General features: G+C 35.1%; 1 protein-coding gene across 4 annotated transcripts in view; it reads right to left on the minus strand.

Annotated features, from left to right (window-relative positions):
- Window positions 1–20507, minus strand: part of sorbs2b (sorbin and SH3 domain containing 2b) — a 101182-nt gene that overhangs the window by 49466 nt on the left and 31209 nt on the right. For 2 of the 4 annotated variants that reach the window (XM_056472663.1, XM_056472666.1), the window contains exon 3: window positions 4632–4685. In XM_056472663.1, the coding sequence (XP_056328638.1) occupies window positions 4632–4685 (54 nt within the window). Of the gene's footprint in view, window positions 1–4631; window positions 4686–4754; window positions 4900–14740; window positions 14929–20507 lie in introns of those variants that run through there. The other 2 variants (XM_056472665.1, XM_056472664.1) reach the window with 2 other exon arrangements.

Consider the following 20507-nt stretch of genomic DNA (forward strand, 5'->3'; position numbering starts at 1 on the left):
GTTTGCGTGTGCGTGTGCGTGTGTCTGTGTGTCTGTGTGCGTGTGCATGTGTGTGTGTGTGTGTAGACATGCTGAATGGGTGGATCGCTGGTGCTTCGGCTTCCCACACCTTTTGACCTATGATGAATTTATTTTATTTTTCCATGACTCCCTTTTCATTTAGTTTTCCAATCATTCGTGTTCACTTTAGACTTCACTCACAAATAGAAACCGCTGGCAGATGAGATATTTAAGACTGAGGATAAATAAAAATCTACACTGCTTAAAATTACAGTATAGCTTATGATTATTCTTTTATTCTTGTAGCACGTTCGCCTCACAGCAAGAAGGTCGCTGGTTCGAGCCTTGGCTGAGTCAGTTGGCAATTCTGTGTGGAGTTTGCATGTTCTCCCCGTGTTCGCGTGGGTTTCCTCCAGGTGCTCCAGTTTCCCCCACAGTCCAAAGACATGTGGTACAGGTGAATTGGGTATGCAGAAATTGACCGTAGTGAATGAGTGTGTATGGATGTTTCCCAGTGATGGGTTGCTGCTGGAAGGGCATCTGCTGCGTAAAACATATGCTGGATAAGTTGGTGGTTCATTCCGCTGTGGCAACCCAGATTAATAAAAGGACTAGGCTGAAAAGAAAATGAATGAATTATGTTTGCTTGTTTCCCCCGCAGTCCAAAGACATGAGGTACAGGTGAACTTGGTAAGCTAAATTGTTCGTAGTGTATGAGTCTGAATGGGAGTGTATTGGTGTTTCACAGTGATGTGTTGGAGCTGGAAGGGCATCCGCTGCGTAAAACATATGCTGGATAAGTTGGCAGTTCATTCCGCTGTGGCAAAAAGGGACTAAGACAAAAAAACATGAATGAATGAATGTTTGTTTGCTTTTGTATTGATTGATTGATTGAATGATTGATTTTCTGATTGATTGCTATTTAATAGTTATTTTTATAGCGTTAATTTGCAAGGATGTGTTAAATTAAGGCAAGCTTTTTTTTTTACAACATTTATAACACTATGTTTTTGAGCTCTTGATTTTAATTTGGATTATGTTACCCTAAAGAACTATACTTATTACTTAGAATTTAAGGGACAGATGTACACTACCTAACAAAAGTCTTGTTCCCTATCTCAGTTTTACAAACAACAAATAATATCTTGACTTCTAGTTGATCATTTGGTATCAGAAGTGGCTTTTATGAAAGGCAAAGGCCTCTAGATTACACTTATTTTAACTAAATAAAGTATGATCATGCCTTGAATTTTAATTATATAATTAGGACAGTAAGGTCTGACTTTGCTTAGATAAAAGTCTTGTCACTTAACAGAAATGATGAACCGTATAGAATATAAAGTCATGGTGCAGTGGAAAAATAGATAATATTGTGTTTGACTCCCATGAGCTTGGAGGACTGCATCCATACATCTCTGCAATGACTCAAATAACTTATTAATAAAGTCATCTGGAATGTCAAGACTCCCAGAGGTCAAGATTCTTTGGATTCATTTTCAATGCCTCCTTCTTCATCTTACCCCAGACATGCTCAATAATGTTCATCTCTGGTGACTGGGCTGGCCAATACTGGAGCACCTTGACCTTCTTTGCTTTCAGGATCTTTGATGTGGAGGCTGAAGTATGAGAAGGAGCGCTATCCTGCTGAAGAATTTCACTAGCCTGTGGTTTTTAATGTACTGGGCAGCACAAATGTCTTGATATCTCAGCCTGTTGATGTTGCCATCCACTCTGCAGATCTCTCACATGCCCCTATACTGAATGTAACCCCAAACCATGATTTTTCCTTCACCAAACTTGACTGATGTCTCTGAGAATCTTGGGTCCATGCGGGTTCCAATAGGTCTTCAGCATTACTTGTGATGATTGGGATGCAGTTCGGCAGATGATTCATCGGAAAAATCTACCTTCTGCCACTTTTCTAAATGATAGGCTAGAAGTCAAGTTATTATTTGTTACTCTACTCTTACAACTTGGATTGACAACAAGACTTTTGTCAGGTAGTTTATAATAATAATAATAATAATAATAATAATAATAATAATAATAATAATAATTATTATTATTATTATTATTATTATTATTATTATTATTATTATTATTATTATTATTATAAAATAGAAAAAAATACAGTACAACTTATTTAACTGAAAAAAAGATCACAAATACAGATAAAAAAGACGTTTAAAAACAGTACCATATAGTTTATAGCAAATTATCAACTCTCCTCAGAAAAGAAATGAAATATTGTCATCTACTATATGCCTTATATCAAACTGCATATTAACCTCAAGGTGTTTTCTAAGAAGTCCTGACATTCAACATTGGAGCAGAACCCAAAACTGTGCTCATAAACACAGACTACATGGTTTAAATTGGCAGGGTGTGTGTGTGTTGGCAGTGCCGGATGTACAGTAGCCTGACAGGTTTCCTCTTTCCTGTCTGCTTTACCTCTGGATGTCAAAAATGCAGTTTGAGCACCAGAGTCTTTGTTAGACTCTAAAAAGACAGAGTTCTTAAAGAAAGTCAGCCAAGAAATAACACCCCCTGCACAGCGTTTCTCAGAATCCCTGAGATGAATACAAAATCACATGCCCAGCCGACACAAACAACTCCAGAAGGAGAGGCACATTTCACTCCTTTCTGCCTCATAACACTTGATTAGAGTCAATTTTGTATAAATTGTTTACTTGGTTGTAGACATTGTTATGGCTGGCGGCCAGTGAATTCCATCTTGTTTGTGTTCTTGCTGAGCCAAATGTACTTCTTTATCTTTCAGACAGTAGACAATTAGTCAGTTTAATAATTAAAATATATAATTGAATTACATGACTGAATGTGCATTTATTATGTAAATAGGGCAGATCCGAAAAGAGCTGAGCAATAAAAAATGACTAGCATATAATGGCTTTTTACCCTGATTTATAGAAGCTAAAATGTCATTTTGAACCACTAGGTTAAACTTCTTCCAATCTCATAAGGCATGTCAAAAGGATTGTTGGGGCATTAAATAATTGAGCAAATACTAGTAAACTGATTACTTCAAAAAAAGTGCAGGTTTAATGTTTCACTGCGTATGTTGTTTCAATTTTACATAAATGTAAATATATCTGCTATGTGGAATTATGTATTAAAAAACAGTATTTTTGTACTCATATGTTGACATTTTCTCCAGTGTTATTTTATGCATTAAAGTTTAATTTAATTAAATATGCTATTTATTAATGTAAAAAAAACTTGTGTCAATTATTTTATGCAGACACAAAAACTGTGAGTTTCATTTGATCCAAATATTGCATAAAAGTAATAGCGATCTGAGTTTTCTAAAGGTCTTTTTAGTCTGTTGTTGTCGAGACAAAAGTACTAATAACGTCAGCCCCATTGAGCTTCTGTACTGTATATGAAACATCAGTATTGCATATTTAGCTATCTATGAAATGTTTTGTATCAGCAAGAATTCTTCAAATTGATGGTAACACTTTATTTTTATGGTCCGTATGAGTATTAGTAGGCCGTCTGCTTAATATCTGTTGATACTGCTGCTAAACAGACATTTAACTGACTATAAGAAACTCTGCAAGTACATGTCAACTTACCGTAACCATAACCTTAACCCCAACCCCAATCTAACAGTCTACTTATAATCTAATGACGGTTAGTTGGCATGTAGATGCAATGTAACTTAAATTCAACAAACGGACCATCAAAATAAAGCGTGACCAAATTGACTTTTACACCCTAAGCATTTCTATTTCAAATAAAAGTTCTTTTGAACATACTATTCATCAAAAAATAAATAAATAAATAAATAATAATAATAATAATAATAACAAAATTAAAGTAATATAAATAAATAAATATAAAGTTTTACATTAATAACACAAATGCATGCACATTTTTTTTATTTAAATGATTTCTGAAGGAAAATCTTTTTTTAAATATTACAATAACAATATTTTATTATTTTTTATCAAATAAATGCAAACAATAATTTACTATGATCCTTTCAGAGTAATAAAATGTATTAAATGTTATTAAATGTTCTAATAATGATGTCCCCACCATGCACTGTGGCATTTTTTGTTGTTGTTAAGTTGTATTTAAAATGTTTTATCAGTGCTATTGCTGTTAAATGCAGTAACTAAATCTGGAGTTCATTTTCTATTTGAAAATAGCCAATTTTTGTTACATTTCTCTAATGTGTAGTAGATAAGTTGTGTCATTTAGAGTAACAAGAAAGCTGCTGTGCTGTTTTCTGAAATGCACTTAAATTCTTAAAATGTTTTTCTCAGCGTTACATTGAGTAAAGCAAAAAAGAGAGAGTAATATACTTGATCCCAAGTACTTTTAGGTAACTTAAATGAGTAGATTTTACTTAAATCCATTCATGAAATTTACATTTTAAAAAAACTTGTGAAAGACAAGTGTAGTAATTTTACTTCTTTTTTTCAGTGAGTTGTGTACAGTATATTACTGTAGGTAATGATTGCCATACACCATGTTACAACTAAACTACTACTATGACTAAAATAAACTACAAAAAAATCTAAAAATCACTATATTTTTTGCCAAAGTACCAGAAACATTTTATTATTCCAAGATTTTAACCATTTAGTCCACAAAAAACTTACCTGTGTTCATATTGAAGATCTCTCCTTCTTGCAGTGTCTTGATATCACACAGTCCTAAAAGACATGTAAGAATCAGTCAGCAAGCCGCACTCCTGCGCAAGTAAAACATTGATTTATCCTTACAGCATGCATGAGTGCAGGTATAGCCTGGTTTAGCAGCGCTAGCAAGAGTCTAATGCGGCTAGTTAACATCCCTCTTAGGATATGAGGCCCTGAAGTGAAAGGTGATCCAAGCCATGGCGTTTCAGCTCAGAAACACGCAGCACGGTATCAAAATACACACCATACACCCACACATATATCCACACGCATTTACCGATCTTACGCATGACCACTTTTGGTGTGTTAGCGCTTAACAAACTCTTTGAGCACTTAGCATTGTAACTAATTAAACCCCTGTTGAGTTTGACCTAGATTACTACACTTTTTTTCTTTCTCAGTGATGGATTAACAGCCCGTGTGACCGCACTCTGAAAATATCTGACTTATTTTAGCATGGGCTGAATATTTTAGGGTATGTTCTATGAAAGGAACTGTGTCATTTAATCACATTATTGGATGACTTCACTCATCATCGGGAGGAGGTAAATATGCGTGTGCTCATGTGCAGGGTGCATGTTGAGCTTTTGGCAGGCCGTGTGCCACTTGTCACATACACACACACAGACCACCCGCCGCTCCGACCGCAAAGTGAACTTCACCTGGGACCAGCCTTTGATGGTGGTATGCAATGCGTTTGGGGGTCATGACAAGAGGGAGACGTACAAATTTGCTATTTAAACCTTTGTGTTTGGTTACATTTTAAAAGGGATAAGTGGAATTTCTGTCATCGTTGACTGAGCTTTATGTCCTTCCAAAGTTTTCTTTCTTTCTTTGGCTATGCAGTGGGTTGTGTCACTGCACAAAATGACATGACAAAAAGACTTGACTACAAACATTTTTAAGTTAATTTAACATATAAGGTAAAGGGCACCTATGGTAAAAAATCTACTTTTCAAGCTGTTTGGACAGACATATGTGCATGTATGGTGTATAGACCGTCATATTGAGATGATATAAGCACACCCAGTGCTTTTTTTTCAATTTAACAACATAAAAAAGGTGGACCAATTGGAGCGGTTTTCAAACCGACTGCAACTTTAGTAAGGAGTGCGGTCCCCCCGCCCACCAATATTGATTGACAGGCGCGTCATCATATCCTCAGTTTGTTGATTCACGTCCGCCATTTTCAGCGTGAGTCGAAGCGATATCACTAAAGGAACACGCTAGCTCTATTTTTAGATGCAAGGCTCATTGGGCTCAACACAAGATCAATATTCTCCACATTATCGCTCTAATCGGAATTATTGGTTGTATCTTTAGGTAGGTTTGCAAACATGTGTACTTCTCATTGAGTCTACCTTATACTTCAGCCGTTTGCATTTCTCGCGATCCCAGAAGCTCCCTGTGATCTTAACTAGCATGCGTTTTAGAATTCTAAACATAGGTTTCTATCAGGGTACACTCAGGTCGATGGCTGGGCGCTGCGGACCGCTGCAGAAACCTATGTTTAGAATTCAAAAATCCGTGGCGCAACGATTCGGGACACTTCATGTTTCTGCCGCGCCACAGAGAGTGTCTGGCGCATCCGGTGCCTCAGTCAAAGTTAATTCAATGTGCGTGGTTATTAGTTTCTGTGTACAAGCTCGGCACTTGAAACTAGCACACAGTTGGCTGTAAAACTGTACAAAGACACAAATGATTTTGTACTCTCTGCTTGGTCTGTGTCCGAGTCGTACATGTACGACTGATTGCTGAACCTCTCACTCCTTCTCCTTCTCTCAGTCTGCCTGTCAGACTCTGTTGCAAATGCAGAGCGGGTGAGCTCATGGCCCCGTCCCCTTGTTACGTTGGCGGGAAGCCGAAACTAATTTACATGTGAAGCAACACACTCATAAATCAGCGAACTGTGGACACTGAACCTAAATTGGCACACTCAGAAGAACCATAATATTAATTTTAAATCATAAAAAATAGGTAAACTATGTGCCCTTTAATATACGTTAATCAGGTTTCAAATAAAATGTTTAAGTTATGAAATCTTCAACTTAATGGGCCCTAACATACACCCGGCGCAATAAAGCGCAGGACGTATTTGGCATAATTTGTTGCTATTTTCAGACCAGTGCAACCCTTATTTACATGTACATGTTTCGCGCCACATTGTTTAATTAGCAAATACATTTGCTATTTAATGTATTTGACACTGCAAGAAGGAGAGATCTTCAATATGAACACAGCTAAGAGCTAATCTTTATCTTTTTTTGTGGACTATATGGTTGAAATCTTGGAATAATAAAATGTTTGTTGTACTTTGGCTAAAAAAATATAGTGATTTTTAGATTATTTTTTTTTTCACTTTGTGGACTCATGGGTGTACCGGTTGGTGGACTCATTGTTGGTGCGTTGCTATATTGACAAACTGAAATTGACGACGCCATTGACCAAGTAAAGGCTGGTCTAAAGTCAAGCGCAGAGTGCGTTAGTTCTGTGTCTATGCAGGTTTAAGTCATGTTTGTATGTATGTAAGTCAGTTTTTTAAACACACTTCGTTATTATTGTACATTTATTCATTTGCTGAAAATAAGAACTGAATTTAGAAATAGTTTTGAAACAAATCTTTGTACTTAACAAATTAAATTAAATATGTAGGCTAATGGATGTCTTCAGTGGAGTGTGTACAACACTGTTTCCTAACTCCATGAATGTAAAGGGGTAAAGAGTAAAAGTAAAGTAAAGAGAAAGTAAATAGGCCGAATGGAGGAAGCTCATTCTTCTTCTCGTGCAGATGATCTGTTTAACAGTTTTCTTGCTAGTGAAGCATTCATTTTTTCTATTCAGTTTTTCCACTTACAAAGTCCACCATTTGAATAGCAAATGCGGCATGGCATGACACAACTGACTCTTAGGCTGCATTTACACTGCAGACCCTGATGGTCGAATCCGATTTTGTGACAGTATCTGATTTTTTTTGACGACCCGCTTACATCATCTTTTAAATGTTACTCATATCCGATTGTCTCCATTGACACTGTACACGGCAAAGACGCAATGACCAGGAAAAAAAAGAGCCAGCACTGACTAACAGCTGATAATTAAAGAGCGCCCTCGTTTGCAGGGTTTCATGTTTTTTATTATTCTTTTTGACAAGTTGCTTTGCTATAGTTTATGACAGAAAAGTTCTCATTTGGCCATCTTCTTTCAATCTAGGCTTTTTTAAAACCATTAGGCATTTTTATGTCATTTCCATGGCGTGATTTATGCATGTGATGTAAGCAACAGTTTTAGTTTGTATTCTTTACGTGGCGGACGTTATGCTCTCTCAATATCTCTCTCTCTTTCTCCCTCTCGTTAACACGCTTAAATACTTGTGCTACATGACAATATTAAAGCTGTTTTTGTTCTAGTATATGAGATTTAAGGTTTGAGACTAAAGTGTGTTCTGAAATTAAAGCGTCAGAGTTGATGTCATTCACTATGGTTTTTAATGATGGGCGACTCGCATTGATGGGTAAAAATCCAATCAACCTGCTTACACTACAGACACGAGGGCACAGATTCACTTCATATCGGATAAATTTCCACACATGGACAAGGAAAAGAATTGGTTTAATGCACGTTATGCTCGAAACACACCCATAATTCATTAAGAACATAAGCACAACCCTGTTAGACCATGCGCTGCGGCGCAGAGCGTATTTTTCCTTCCTTAAAATAGCAAAAGTAGATTCGGACATGCCCTTAATGCTTTTGTTGAAAAAATACTATATTATTTGTGGTTGTTTCTTTAATTTCTTGATTATAGTTTCTTTGTAAATGTTGGTTTTAATTTATAAATGTTATTTTTTAATATTTATATTAATTAATTTTGTTATTTTGTAGTATTTTCTGTCAATAGCTGCTAAGGCATTGTTTCCATTTTTTTTTTAAATTTCATTTCTATTTTATTTCAGATTAATTTCAATAAACAAAACTAGTTTAAATAGTAACTCATAACAACCTCATTAAGCTAAAACATAACTTACAAAATAGAATGCAACATGAGTGATATGGACCACTTTAAAGATGATTTATTTTCTTTTAGATATTTATTTTTCTTTTTCTTTTTATATATTTATATATTTTTACATATCTATTGAGCTTTAAACTACTTTCTTTCAGTTCAAGTTGTTTTGTTTCAAGTTGAATGTATTTTTTTTTCAGTATAGTTGCAACATCATTTTCACATTTTCATTCAGTGTAACTTTTATATGTATTTTATAATATCACTTATAACTACCCTTAAATCTAAAGAATGACCTTAGAATTTTTTATTGATACAAGTCATACGGACTGCTTTAATGGCGGATTATTTAATTTTCTAGATTTTATATAAGTTTAGGTTTGTAATTAATACTTTATTTCATATTCATTCATTTTACTGCAGCTTCAACAAATCTATTTAAACAAAAACTGCAACAACAATACTTATAACTCATAATTCTGTAGCATAACTTCAGAAGATTCAAAGTCTTGTCATTTTTATGTTGATATATTGCCTTATTTTTTCAAAAATAAAAATAAGAGCAACGTCAACATTCTGCATACATCCTATTATTCCACTAAAAGGTTTCTCGCAATTTGGAAAAGTTAATTTTCCAAAATTTTATGTCATACCGTTTGTAAGTGTATGTAAGTTGTTGACTTTTTTATGAGTATTTAGGGCAAAAGTATCTCCATCAGAAAAGGACCCTGTACATCAAAAGCTACTGATCAGCCCATGAATCGACAAACTTTTGAGAAACTAATCCCTTATAAACCAACATCCTGCATGCTGTAGAGCTGAACAGAGCAGTGGCTTTACTTTATATCCAAAGACAAGAGAGAGATCCTAAGATGCCTTTTAAAGTTGTAAAGAAATCTGTGTTTATGACATCAAAGACTTATCTTAATTATTTAGCCTGATGTTTACTGCTCCTAAATACTTTAAATATTTCTTAAAATAAAATATATTGTCTTCAATAGGGGGAAAAGAAAGAAAGTTGTTGTTTTTAATCAAAGACATTTAACAAGAGCATATTTTAGAGCAGTAATCACAATACTGTGATACTGTGATACTGTGATATTTTTATCCAAGGTTATCATACCGTTAGAGTCTTATACCATCCCATGCCTATTTGTAAGTTCTAAATATTGACAAAAAATAGCACCGCAAACATTGTATAATAAGTAATAATATAAGTTAAAGTATAATGCACAATAATAAATATTCACCTTCAGCCCTTAATAAAACATCGAGCCAAACAGGATTGCCCCACGCCGTGTCTCATTAAAAACAGACCCGCAGGTCATCCTCAAAATAAATCTTCATACACCACAAGCCAATAAATCTGGTTCAAAACTTGGGGAGGGGGACACTTTTGCCTGCGACACCACTGGACTTGGGTAAATCACAGGTTGTAATGACCTGTCAGCAGTAAATGAGGAAAAGATTATGATATTGGATTTCAAGGGTACAGACTTGTGGCGACAGAACAGCTGGAGGGGAAGGGAGCTGGACACTCGCCTGAGAAATGGACATAGCTCTGCATTTATATTCATGAGTGGGACTCACACTGGTCATTTATTTATCTATAGGGACATTAGCAAGCGCTCTGTCTGGGGAAATGCCACAGCCGGCCAACGGGCCGCGTTCATTTCCATCCATAGCCATCAATATTTCAATGCACTCGTCAAATAAATAGCTCCACCGTGAAATCGATCCAAGAGGACAAGAAGTAGACATGAAAGCTACTTAACACCGGCTTAGGATGAAAATTAATCTTAAAGTAGATTTAATATGCATATCAGAATAATTAACATAGGGATTATTTGTCACACAATGTTACAGCGTTCTCTAATTTTCAGACATTTTAAAACTTTCATACTGTGACAGTGCACAGCCACTTTTGATAATGAATATTTTTATCTATTTCCCAGTGAATAAACTATAGATGGAACATTTTTATTAGTTTTATTAAACAGTTATATTTATGCAGATTAAAGTTTGGTTATTGAACACCATTAGGAATGGAACGATAATATGTTTCATTTTCAAAAAAAAATGTGTATTTGTAATGTTTCTCTTGACTATTCCTCATTATTGCTTTTTTATAATTAAATATTATTCCCTAACATATTCAGTTGGGTGTACGATTTTTGGGATTGTAATCTTAAATGATTTTATCATTATTGTAATTATATTATTGTAGCATCCTATATAAAATCTGAATTTAAAGGGAGATCTGTGAGGGGTGTGTACTCATTTATGCAGTGTATTTCTGAAGACAGTACACTCGGTGGGAACTACTGTATAATGGATGAGATTTTGTGATCAAGATTGTGTGACTTCTAGTTTATGTTTGAATCTAGTTTGAGTTTATTCTTGTAGTTAGTCTATTTTGAAGTTTTATTGGTCAATCACTGACCAGAAGCTGTTTGATTGATATGTAGAGTAACCAGTTACAGTTTGTTCTGCTCAGTGTCGTGTTTAGGGGCATGAAAATGTCATGTTGACGTTTCACATTTCTGAATTTGAATCAGAAGCAGCAGTCGTAGTTGTGAAATGTTCTAAAGTGGTGAATGGAAACTACATAAAAGTAATACCTGCATCACTCTATAGAGCTATAGATTCAGGAAACACTAACTCTTTAGAAACATGTTGGTCATGATGAAATGTGCCACCACAGTTGGCTAGTGATGGTTTTGGTGAAATCATATTAATCGGTTTTGCTCAATTTGTACTGTTTTTGAGTATTCTGAATGACTGCTTAAAATATAATTGCATAAAACTTGCAGGAAACATTCATTAAATTAGTAATTTTCTTTTCGGCTGACCATTTTCTGACCATTTGCTTCCACATTTGAAGTAGGTTTCCATTTCTAAGTGAGTTTAACATCTTCAGATGCAATATACTTAATAATGCCCCTCTGACCGTTAGTTTGCTAGGATGAAATGATGTACAAATAGAAAGCCCCGCCCCCTACTCAATACTCCAAGTCACAACATACTACTGCCTTGTTTACTTCTTCAAACATGACATTGATTAAATGATCAACATTTGTGTTCTGGGGGAAGGAAGTTAGCATTCTTTTACATGAATTGGGTTTAAAACCATGAGAAGAAACTATGTTAATTGAATGACAGTAATATTTGTTTCCTTAAAGCTTTCGAAATTAAACAGTTTTGTCTGTATAATAACATAGATGAAAGCATCATAGACAGTAACACCATAGACATTAAATATAGTCAGTTTTGTTTTCATGCTGTTTTTAAAAAACAGCTTAGCCACTTTCTAAATGAATAAACACACACTGGTACTGTTTGTCCGTGCATGCTGTCTTGGTGATCATGCTGTTCTGTTTTGGTAGCGTATTTATAGTCAGATTTCTGCCTAAGGACTGGGAGCTGGCCATTTTCACTTCAGCCTTTTACCAGGAAGGTTAGGGATGAAACCATATCAGTCAACTCCAAGTTTCAAGATGAAGAAAAATAAAACAGCACTGCCCGTTTTAGTTAGTGAGCAAGAGCTAATGGATTCTGTCTTAATGTTTATTAGTCTGTTTATTTAAGATGAATAATTCAACAATCGAAGGCCAGAAGAGTAGAAGCTTTTATAAACAGTAATAAGCTGTCTTCAAAGCAGTTTTATGCACTATGTTGTGCACTATACAAAAATTATTTAGATTTACGCATACATTTATGCACATAGATTTTACATGCTGCAATCATATGGTAATGTACAGAGGAATGTTGCTTCTCCAAAAGTTTTTTTAATAGGAATGCAAAAACATGTAATCTATAGTAAACACAACATAAAACATACAACATATGGTAAATGCAGACCACATAAACACCAATAGAATAAAAATGAGAGAGAAAAAAAAGAAAATAATTGTGTTAAAAGAGCAATGCCAATCATAATAATACTGGTAATATTAAAATAGTACTTTTCACTCAAATTATTGTTATGATCACCAGCAATCTAGCGTCTGCAGATTGTTGGTAAACTCGCAGTTCGCTAAACTACAAACTACAGAACTACAAATTAGCTGTTTTTAGGACTACATTTCCCATCATGCACCACTCAAACGCACCTGTTCCAATTTCCATTCATCACACATAACCAAAGGATCGTTACGGACTGATTACAAATGTTTGTTTTTCTGTTCTGTGAACATTATGACACGTTTCCTATGCCTTGCCGTGTTTGACCCTCACTTTGTGAAATTTATTTATAAACTAATTTCGAGAGGATCACATGCTTATGATTGCTTGCAGCTGGTCTCGCATTATCTAATTTATGATTCACCAATCAGACGGTTCCTAAGCCACTATAAATACCCTAAGTTCCATATAACAGCCATCTTCATTTTGAAGAATCCCCCCTTCCACCTCTACTACTCCTCCTTTCCTAGTTGGGTGGCACAGTGGCCCAGTGGTTAGAACTGTTACAGCAAAATGTCACTGGTTCTAGTCCTTACCAAGCCAACTGTAATTTCTGTGCGGAGTTTACAGATTCACCCCGTGCTCACGTGGGTTCCTCCCACTGTCCAAAAACATGCAACTTAAGTTAATTGACTAATCCAAATCAGCACCATAGACATGCACCTAGTAAGTAGTTATCTCTTAAGAGCAATCACTATCTGTTCATTAGCTACTACAGCAGAGGTGTTCTGGAGGTCTACCTGAGCTCAAACTCCCCTCTCGCCTAGCAAACGGGAGAGAGCCCTGGGCTCCAAGACCTTATATGCTCAGGGCTCTCTCTCGGGACAGCATGCCAAACACGCTTTATAATCAATCATCAGCTAAGTGTGAACTCTTGAAGTTTTGTTTCTTTATGTTGCTTGCTGCCTGTACTGACCATTCGCCTGTTTAATGTCCACCACTCTAAATTGGCTGTATACATCAGTTTGCCCCTGGGTGGACTGTTGCTTGCCTGACCATTCTCCTAATAAATCCCACATTTGGATCCACACCTCTGTTGTCAGTATCCCTTCACATTACAATTATATTCATAATAGTAATAATATTAGTTATAATATCCATATTAATACTAAGGTTGGTGATTATCAAAGTGATATTCTGTGAGAACAGCAACAGTGATATCAATAATAACCAAGGTAATAAGAAGATATCAAAACTAATTGAGAAAGTCGACACAATAGCCTGGTGTTTAGCGCTGACATATGACGCAGTAGCACTTCAGGGTGTCCCGAGTTCGAATAACGGCTTGAGGACATTTCCTGTCCCTACCCCCTCTTTCTCTCCCACTTCACTTCCTGTCTGAAATACTGTCCTATCCACAAAATAAAGGCAAAAAGTTTAAAAATAAATGTAAAAATGAGATAATAACAGTAGTTATGATAATATTGTACCCAACACCTACATTTTTATTAATTTAATTATTTATTTATTAACTCCCTTCCGTCCTCTTCCTATCCGTGGTTTACTATATGTACATGTATGTATGCCTAAGCTGAGATGGTACATTAAAATAAGCATTGGGTGCATTAAAAACAAGATGTGTGGTATTTTTAAAAAGAAAAGTAATCAGTTCTTTAAAGGATTTAATGTGGTTTGTCATTTTGATAGATGTAAATAATGACAGTATTCAATTATTTTGGCAAATTGTTTCCTTAAATCTTTTAGAAAAACAAACAGTTTAGTCTGTAGAATAACATAGATGGATAAATCAAAGACAGTATTCATGGTTTACTATATGCACATGTATGTATGCCTAAGCTGAGCTTTAAAACAGGAGTGTGGTGCATTAAAATATGCATGATGTGGTGCATTAAAAACTAGATGTGTGGTATTTATAAAGAAAAAAAATCAGTTCTTTAAAAAAATGAATTAAAAATGGTCTTTTTTTGTGATTCTACTTTAAGTTTTAATTTGAAGAAAGTTATAAGTAAATAAATCTTTAAATGGATTATTCAGCACAACTCACACATTTTCTGTTCTAGACACTTGAGTGCGCATAATGTGATAACAGTAATTGAGTTCCATTTGAAAGCTATATAGATTGTGCTGATGCCTAGTATCCTACCTTCTGGATGTTCTATTATGCATGTCTTCAAAATGGATGTCCTCCGAAGAACAATTTAATGATTACAATGCAGCTCTTGCCTTTCCTGACCGTAAAAACATAACATCCGAGTAATGAGCTCTCTCAAATCCCCAAAGTAAGACGTTAATATGTGCTGGATGTGCGGCTTGCGTTCGCCAAAATAGGAAGAATCGCTTGCTCTTCATCAGGGACTTCCAAACAGGCTATTTATATGAGTCGGGGCACAACAAACTCTGTGTTCTCCTAAATGGTAACTTCTGAATCACAATTACATTAAGTTGGGAACTGTGCATGTTTGCTGCAGTGTTTCCATTTGATGTATCGAGTCCAACACATATTTTCTAAAGCCTCAGATAATTGGTTTAAATCGCTCCCATGTGTTTTAGCCATATAATTTCATTGCCAAATCTAGCCTCTAATACAACATGGCTGTGTTGACTTGAATATATAAATATATATACTTTATATGTTTGGGGCTGCACTTATTTACAGTAATAAAATTTGACAGTACAATTAAAAGCAATGAACTATTGGTACAATTTAAAAAAAAAGGTTTCTTATTGAATATATTTAATATATATAAATGTGTTCTGACATTAAAAAGACAATAATATTTTGCGAACTAGTCCTAGATTTTTCATCATTCAGAAGCAAACTTGTCAATAATATCCAGCTGCAGGCCCGCAGAACCACACACGTTTTAGGCACACACAATCTGGCACACACAATCTAGGCAAGCCATATATGGTTACGACGGATGTTAATGTTATTAACGTCTTCTTGCGTCATCGATATATTTTGATATATGTGGTTAATAAATATTGTACACAATAAACAATAGTGTTTAATTTATTTCACAAATATTGCGATCGAGACTGGCGAATGGGGAGCGTTGTTTCCGATCGCCATTCAATATAATAGACTGAACAGATTTCTATCAGTCATCATGGATGATCTGTCATTATTATCTGACAGAGTAAATATCGCAGATACTCGTTTGCTGGCCTTGCTGAAAGATCTAAATTGGACATTTTTATTTTATATAAAGGATTCATTCATAGTGAAGGAAATAGCAAGTTAATATAGGCAATAATACATTTTACATGTAATAAATGTATAACACTATATTAACATTTTACTCAAGCGATTAACTAACAGCTGTGACAGTTTAGTAAAATAAATTAGTTTATAATCAGATAATCAGTCAAGATAATCAGTTTTAGTAACTATATTATATATTGTTTAAATGATTAACTATAGTAATTCATTTTAATGTGACACATTATAGTTTGCTTTTTATATTTTACAACAAAGTGATTTTAACCAAGTATGATAATATTAAGATCCAGAATTAGTTTATTACACTTAATTCTACAATTAGATGGTCTGACGGTTTTCTTTGTGTATGTGGACACGTGAATAAAGTCATAAGTGTCTTTAACCAATTATTTTTATTTACATAATTTGGGTTCAGAAACTGCAGAGATGTTAAAATGATCATTACAATATAATAATAATGACTGAAATTGGAAGCCATATTTGTGAAATTCAATAGGTGGCGATAATGCTAAGGAGTTAAGTTACCATATATGGTTTGCCTAAATCGTGTGTGCTGGATTGTGTGTGCCTGAAACGTGTGTGGTTCTGCGGTTCTGCAGCTGGATATATCTCAAACTTGTACAGATTAATTCCCTGGAGTCTGAATACATATTTAATTATTAAAATTTTTTAAAATCATTTTTCAATGAGACATCACCAAACTCTGCACACAAATAAGCTCTATCTGTGTATACAGTAGAAAAGTTGCAGACATTGGCCATTTGGTGGTGTAATAAAAGAATAATAAGTACATGGAAATGGTAACTTTGCAACTATCTATTCATCTGACCTGAAAACTGTCATGCACCTTTGTCTAATGTACCACCCATACAGTACCTTAGTGTATCTCAGATAAACCAAAGACTAGAATACACAAGACATGTCACTCGTATAGTTTTGAATGGAAAAAAGTGTAATGGTCAATATGGGGAATGAAGCCTGCCTATTAGTACAGGAGCCAATTACTTAAACATCCACAAACTTGTAAACAAAGAGTCACTGTCATTTCTGAAGGAGATTCGCCATCAAGACCAAGTTTTGAATTACTTCAGAAGATCAGCACGATCGGACGAAGCATTGTTCAGAGGATGATAATGTGTAGAACAGCTAAAAATGAGGTTGGTGTCGTGATCTGTTTCCTTTTGAGTGTGCATGCGCATTAGCTCAGGCAAGCTGAAAATATGGCAATTTTGTTTGATTCAGGCGTTTAGAAACAAAACTTATGAGGCTGTTGTTGTTTAGGTGTATCTGCGATTCCAAATATGAAATGTAATCGTAAGCTTGGCAAACAGTTTTGAAGAATTTGATGTTTCCTCATTGAGACAGATTGCCCGAACATACTGCCTGAAGTCGGAATTATTCTTTCGCCTGGCGCCGCATCGCGCACCTCCACTGACTGCGCACCTCGTGAAACGGACAAGGCTTTTATACTTGCTGCATTCGCCATTGTGATATTTTTTAAAACGACAGGGGGCGGTCAAAAAAAACCCACCATAAAATCAGACAGATAAACAGAGAAGTAGGAAGTTTCCGGAACAACGTCATATCATATTTTGTTAAATATTTTTAAACTAATTATTTTTTATTGTTTTATACATTATTTTAATGATTATAAGCATTTTTATAACCATTTAAGATTTTTTTTTTATCAAACTTTGATGCATCACTTGCTTTTGTTCATATCTCGGACAGTTTTACTGTTTAAAGTTTATTACAATATTAATCACAAGAGAACATGAGTTGCTCTACAAATATATTTTTGCTATGGCAAGAATAAAAGCAAAAAATTACACTTACTAAAAAAATACTGATGCTTTTTAGATTTAACCCACTCCACAATTCACACATTATTGTCTGGCTAGTTTCTGTCCTATACTTATGCTAAAAGGTCAATAATGGTCCAACGTGATTACACCAAAAAAGCCCAGAGAAACAGGGCATCAGTATATTGTAAATCGATAGGTTTAAATATTCCTTTCCAGTTATCAAAGAAATAATTCTGTGACTTCATTATAGTTTTGTAACTATTAAATTGTTTTAAATTCAAAATTAAACAAAATACATCAGTGTAACATTTATGACTGGTGGAAAAACATATTTTTGTAATTGTGTACCTGGGTCTCCACTTTTGCCATGGCCTCTTTTGGTTTTAATAAACTTATCCTTCAGGTTTTTCCAAACTTTTAACAAAAACGTTCTCCTTTCCCACTGCTATTGCAATTTCTAGCCAAGAATTATTGATCATCTGGTTGTCTCTCTGATCACAGGTCATAAAGGTATGTTTACAGTCGTACTGTTTCAAACAAAATCTCTTCAAAGTGATTCATATTCAACTCAAATCAGTTGTGGCGCCGCACGCACTGTTCGCTCAAGTCTCAAAAAATGCCCTACGCACCGCCAGCCAAAATCATTTCGCTCGCACCCAAAGAGAACATTCGCAAACTCAGCAATGACGTCACATTCGCCGCGTGCACTCAAGCCAACAAGGCGTTTCAAAGATGGCCGCCTAGTGAAATGACTTGCCTTAAAGAGCCTTTGCATAAACATAGCTGTTCGAATCATGGCTGCACAGTTCTTAGAGAAATATAAAAGAAACCAGTCACCTGCTGCTACAATGTTCATGTAATATGTTACAGTAGATCTCCCAACTCGGAACAACTTTGCCACAACGGCCACTGTTATCAACGAAATCATAATTATTTGCATTTAGTATTTTTAACCTAACCTCAGCAAATTATGTTTTGCACAGATTTCTGCACTACCTAGATCAAATATAAAAAAAAAGAAGAATTTTTGTATTTAGAAATGTCTATATCCAAAAGCCTAATCATCATAATTTTGATGAGCAGATATTCTGGTGTGCACAAGAAAGTTTTCTTTTTTCAGTGTCTCTTTAGGGGCTCCATAGATATGATAAATGGTTCTAAAAAGCATTCATAGAAGATTTTAAGGAAATTGAGCCATATGTGGTGCTGAAAACAAGACATGATATTGTTGAAAATTGTCTTTTTGATTACTATTTTAGATGGTTCCATACATTTTTGACTGTGCTTAAAGATGTTAAATGACTTGAACTGTTGTGTGTAGCTTTATTTTAATATACTTTATTGTTACGTGATTCTTTCTAAATAACTATATCCCAAATAAATATATAAACCAATAAAATATATACTCAGTGCTTAATTTGAGCCAGATCTTGCCGGATCCTGTTCTAGGAAATGTCAGATATTCGTGTTTTGCATTCCAGTATTTTAACTGATCTGGCATTAACTTTTGCATGGTGAATACCTACATATGTGTGTGTGTAAGAGAGAAAGTGAATGAGTCTGAGTGAAAAACAGTGAGCAAAGCTGTGTAGATTGTGTGCGTGTGCACACACATAAAAGTAGTCACTTTCAGCTTTCTTATGTTTACAAGCACTCTCATTGGTTGGTGATTATTGTTTCGTGCGCAGTGGCATAGTTGCCTTACCAAAATAATTGTATTTTCAAAATGCCAGAGGCAGTCATGCATATAATGAGCCTAATCAAACGAGATCTCGAGAAGATGAAACTGTGCCCCTGGATCAGGATAGCAGGAGACAGAAGCATAGCAATCTCAAGTCAGCGAGAAAACATGACAGAAGAGGTAACTGTGGGCTCTTGAAGATTAGACAAAGTGAGTAATTTTCACTTGTCACATGATAGTGAAGTGAACTGAATGTCAGTGGTAAACTGAATAGTTATGTTTCATATGATTTATGTTTGTAGCTACATGTTTGTTTGTTTGTTTGTTTATTTGTTTGTTTGTTTTTTACCCATTTTATTGCAAAAAATAATTAAAGATCATTCAGAAATTTGATGCTTTTTTCCCCCACTGTAACCGCTTAAGCCTGGTTTATACTTCTGCGTCAAGTGATCGGCGTGACCCACGCGCATGCAATGCACGTAGCTGTGCATTCATACTTCTGCGTGCTGTTTCTGTTACTCTGCAATAACACTTCTGAAATGCTAGTTGGCAGTGAGGTGTTTATGTTCTTCTGTGTCGAGTTTCTTCGCTGGTATTGTTTTTTCCAGCGATTATAATTATTATATATGATATATGAAAGGGTGTTCAATAAACCATATAATTTTCCTGGGAAACATTAAATATTTAATTGTTTCTGGAATCCAATAAATTCAAATACAGAAATTGTCATACAAAAATACATTTAATCTGATAAATATTCACTAAACTCAAAAGTTTAGAATACAGTCAACTGCATTGATATCTAAGTGGAATGAACATACATAGCAAGTCCGTACTGTACGTCAAAACCTCAAACCATCTTGATAACTGCTCCAAATTTAGTTTAGAGTAATGGGCCAGAGTAGAGCACAACATACTTAACCAACTGCTATTTTCGAGCCTTATGCTGCTTGGTTCATGCAACTTTGAGTGGGTCACAATCCAAATATGGCACAGGCCATTCCTGGTCGGGGACTGCAAGTCTACATGTTTCCCACTGGGGTTAAATGACTGTGCAAAGTGCATAGCACATGATCTTCCCACAAGAGAAGGGATCGAATAAAAAAGCCCCTTGTGAATTAGTATGTTTGGGCCAAAAAATGGTTCAGTGGCATCAATGTGAGTTTAGGAGGTTTAAGAGGTAGATACTGTCCTCAGTTAC

Source organism: Danio aesculapii, chromosome 14 (assembly GCF_903798145.1).
Source record: "Danio aesculapii chromosome 14, fDanAes4.1, whole genome shotgun sequence".
In the NCBI taxonomy this organism is placed as follows: Eukaryota; Metazoa; Chordata; class Actinopteri; order Cypriniformes; family Danionidae; genus Danio; species Danio aesculapii.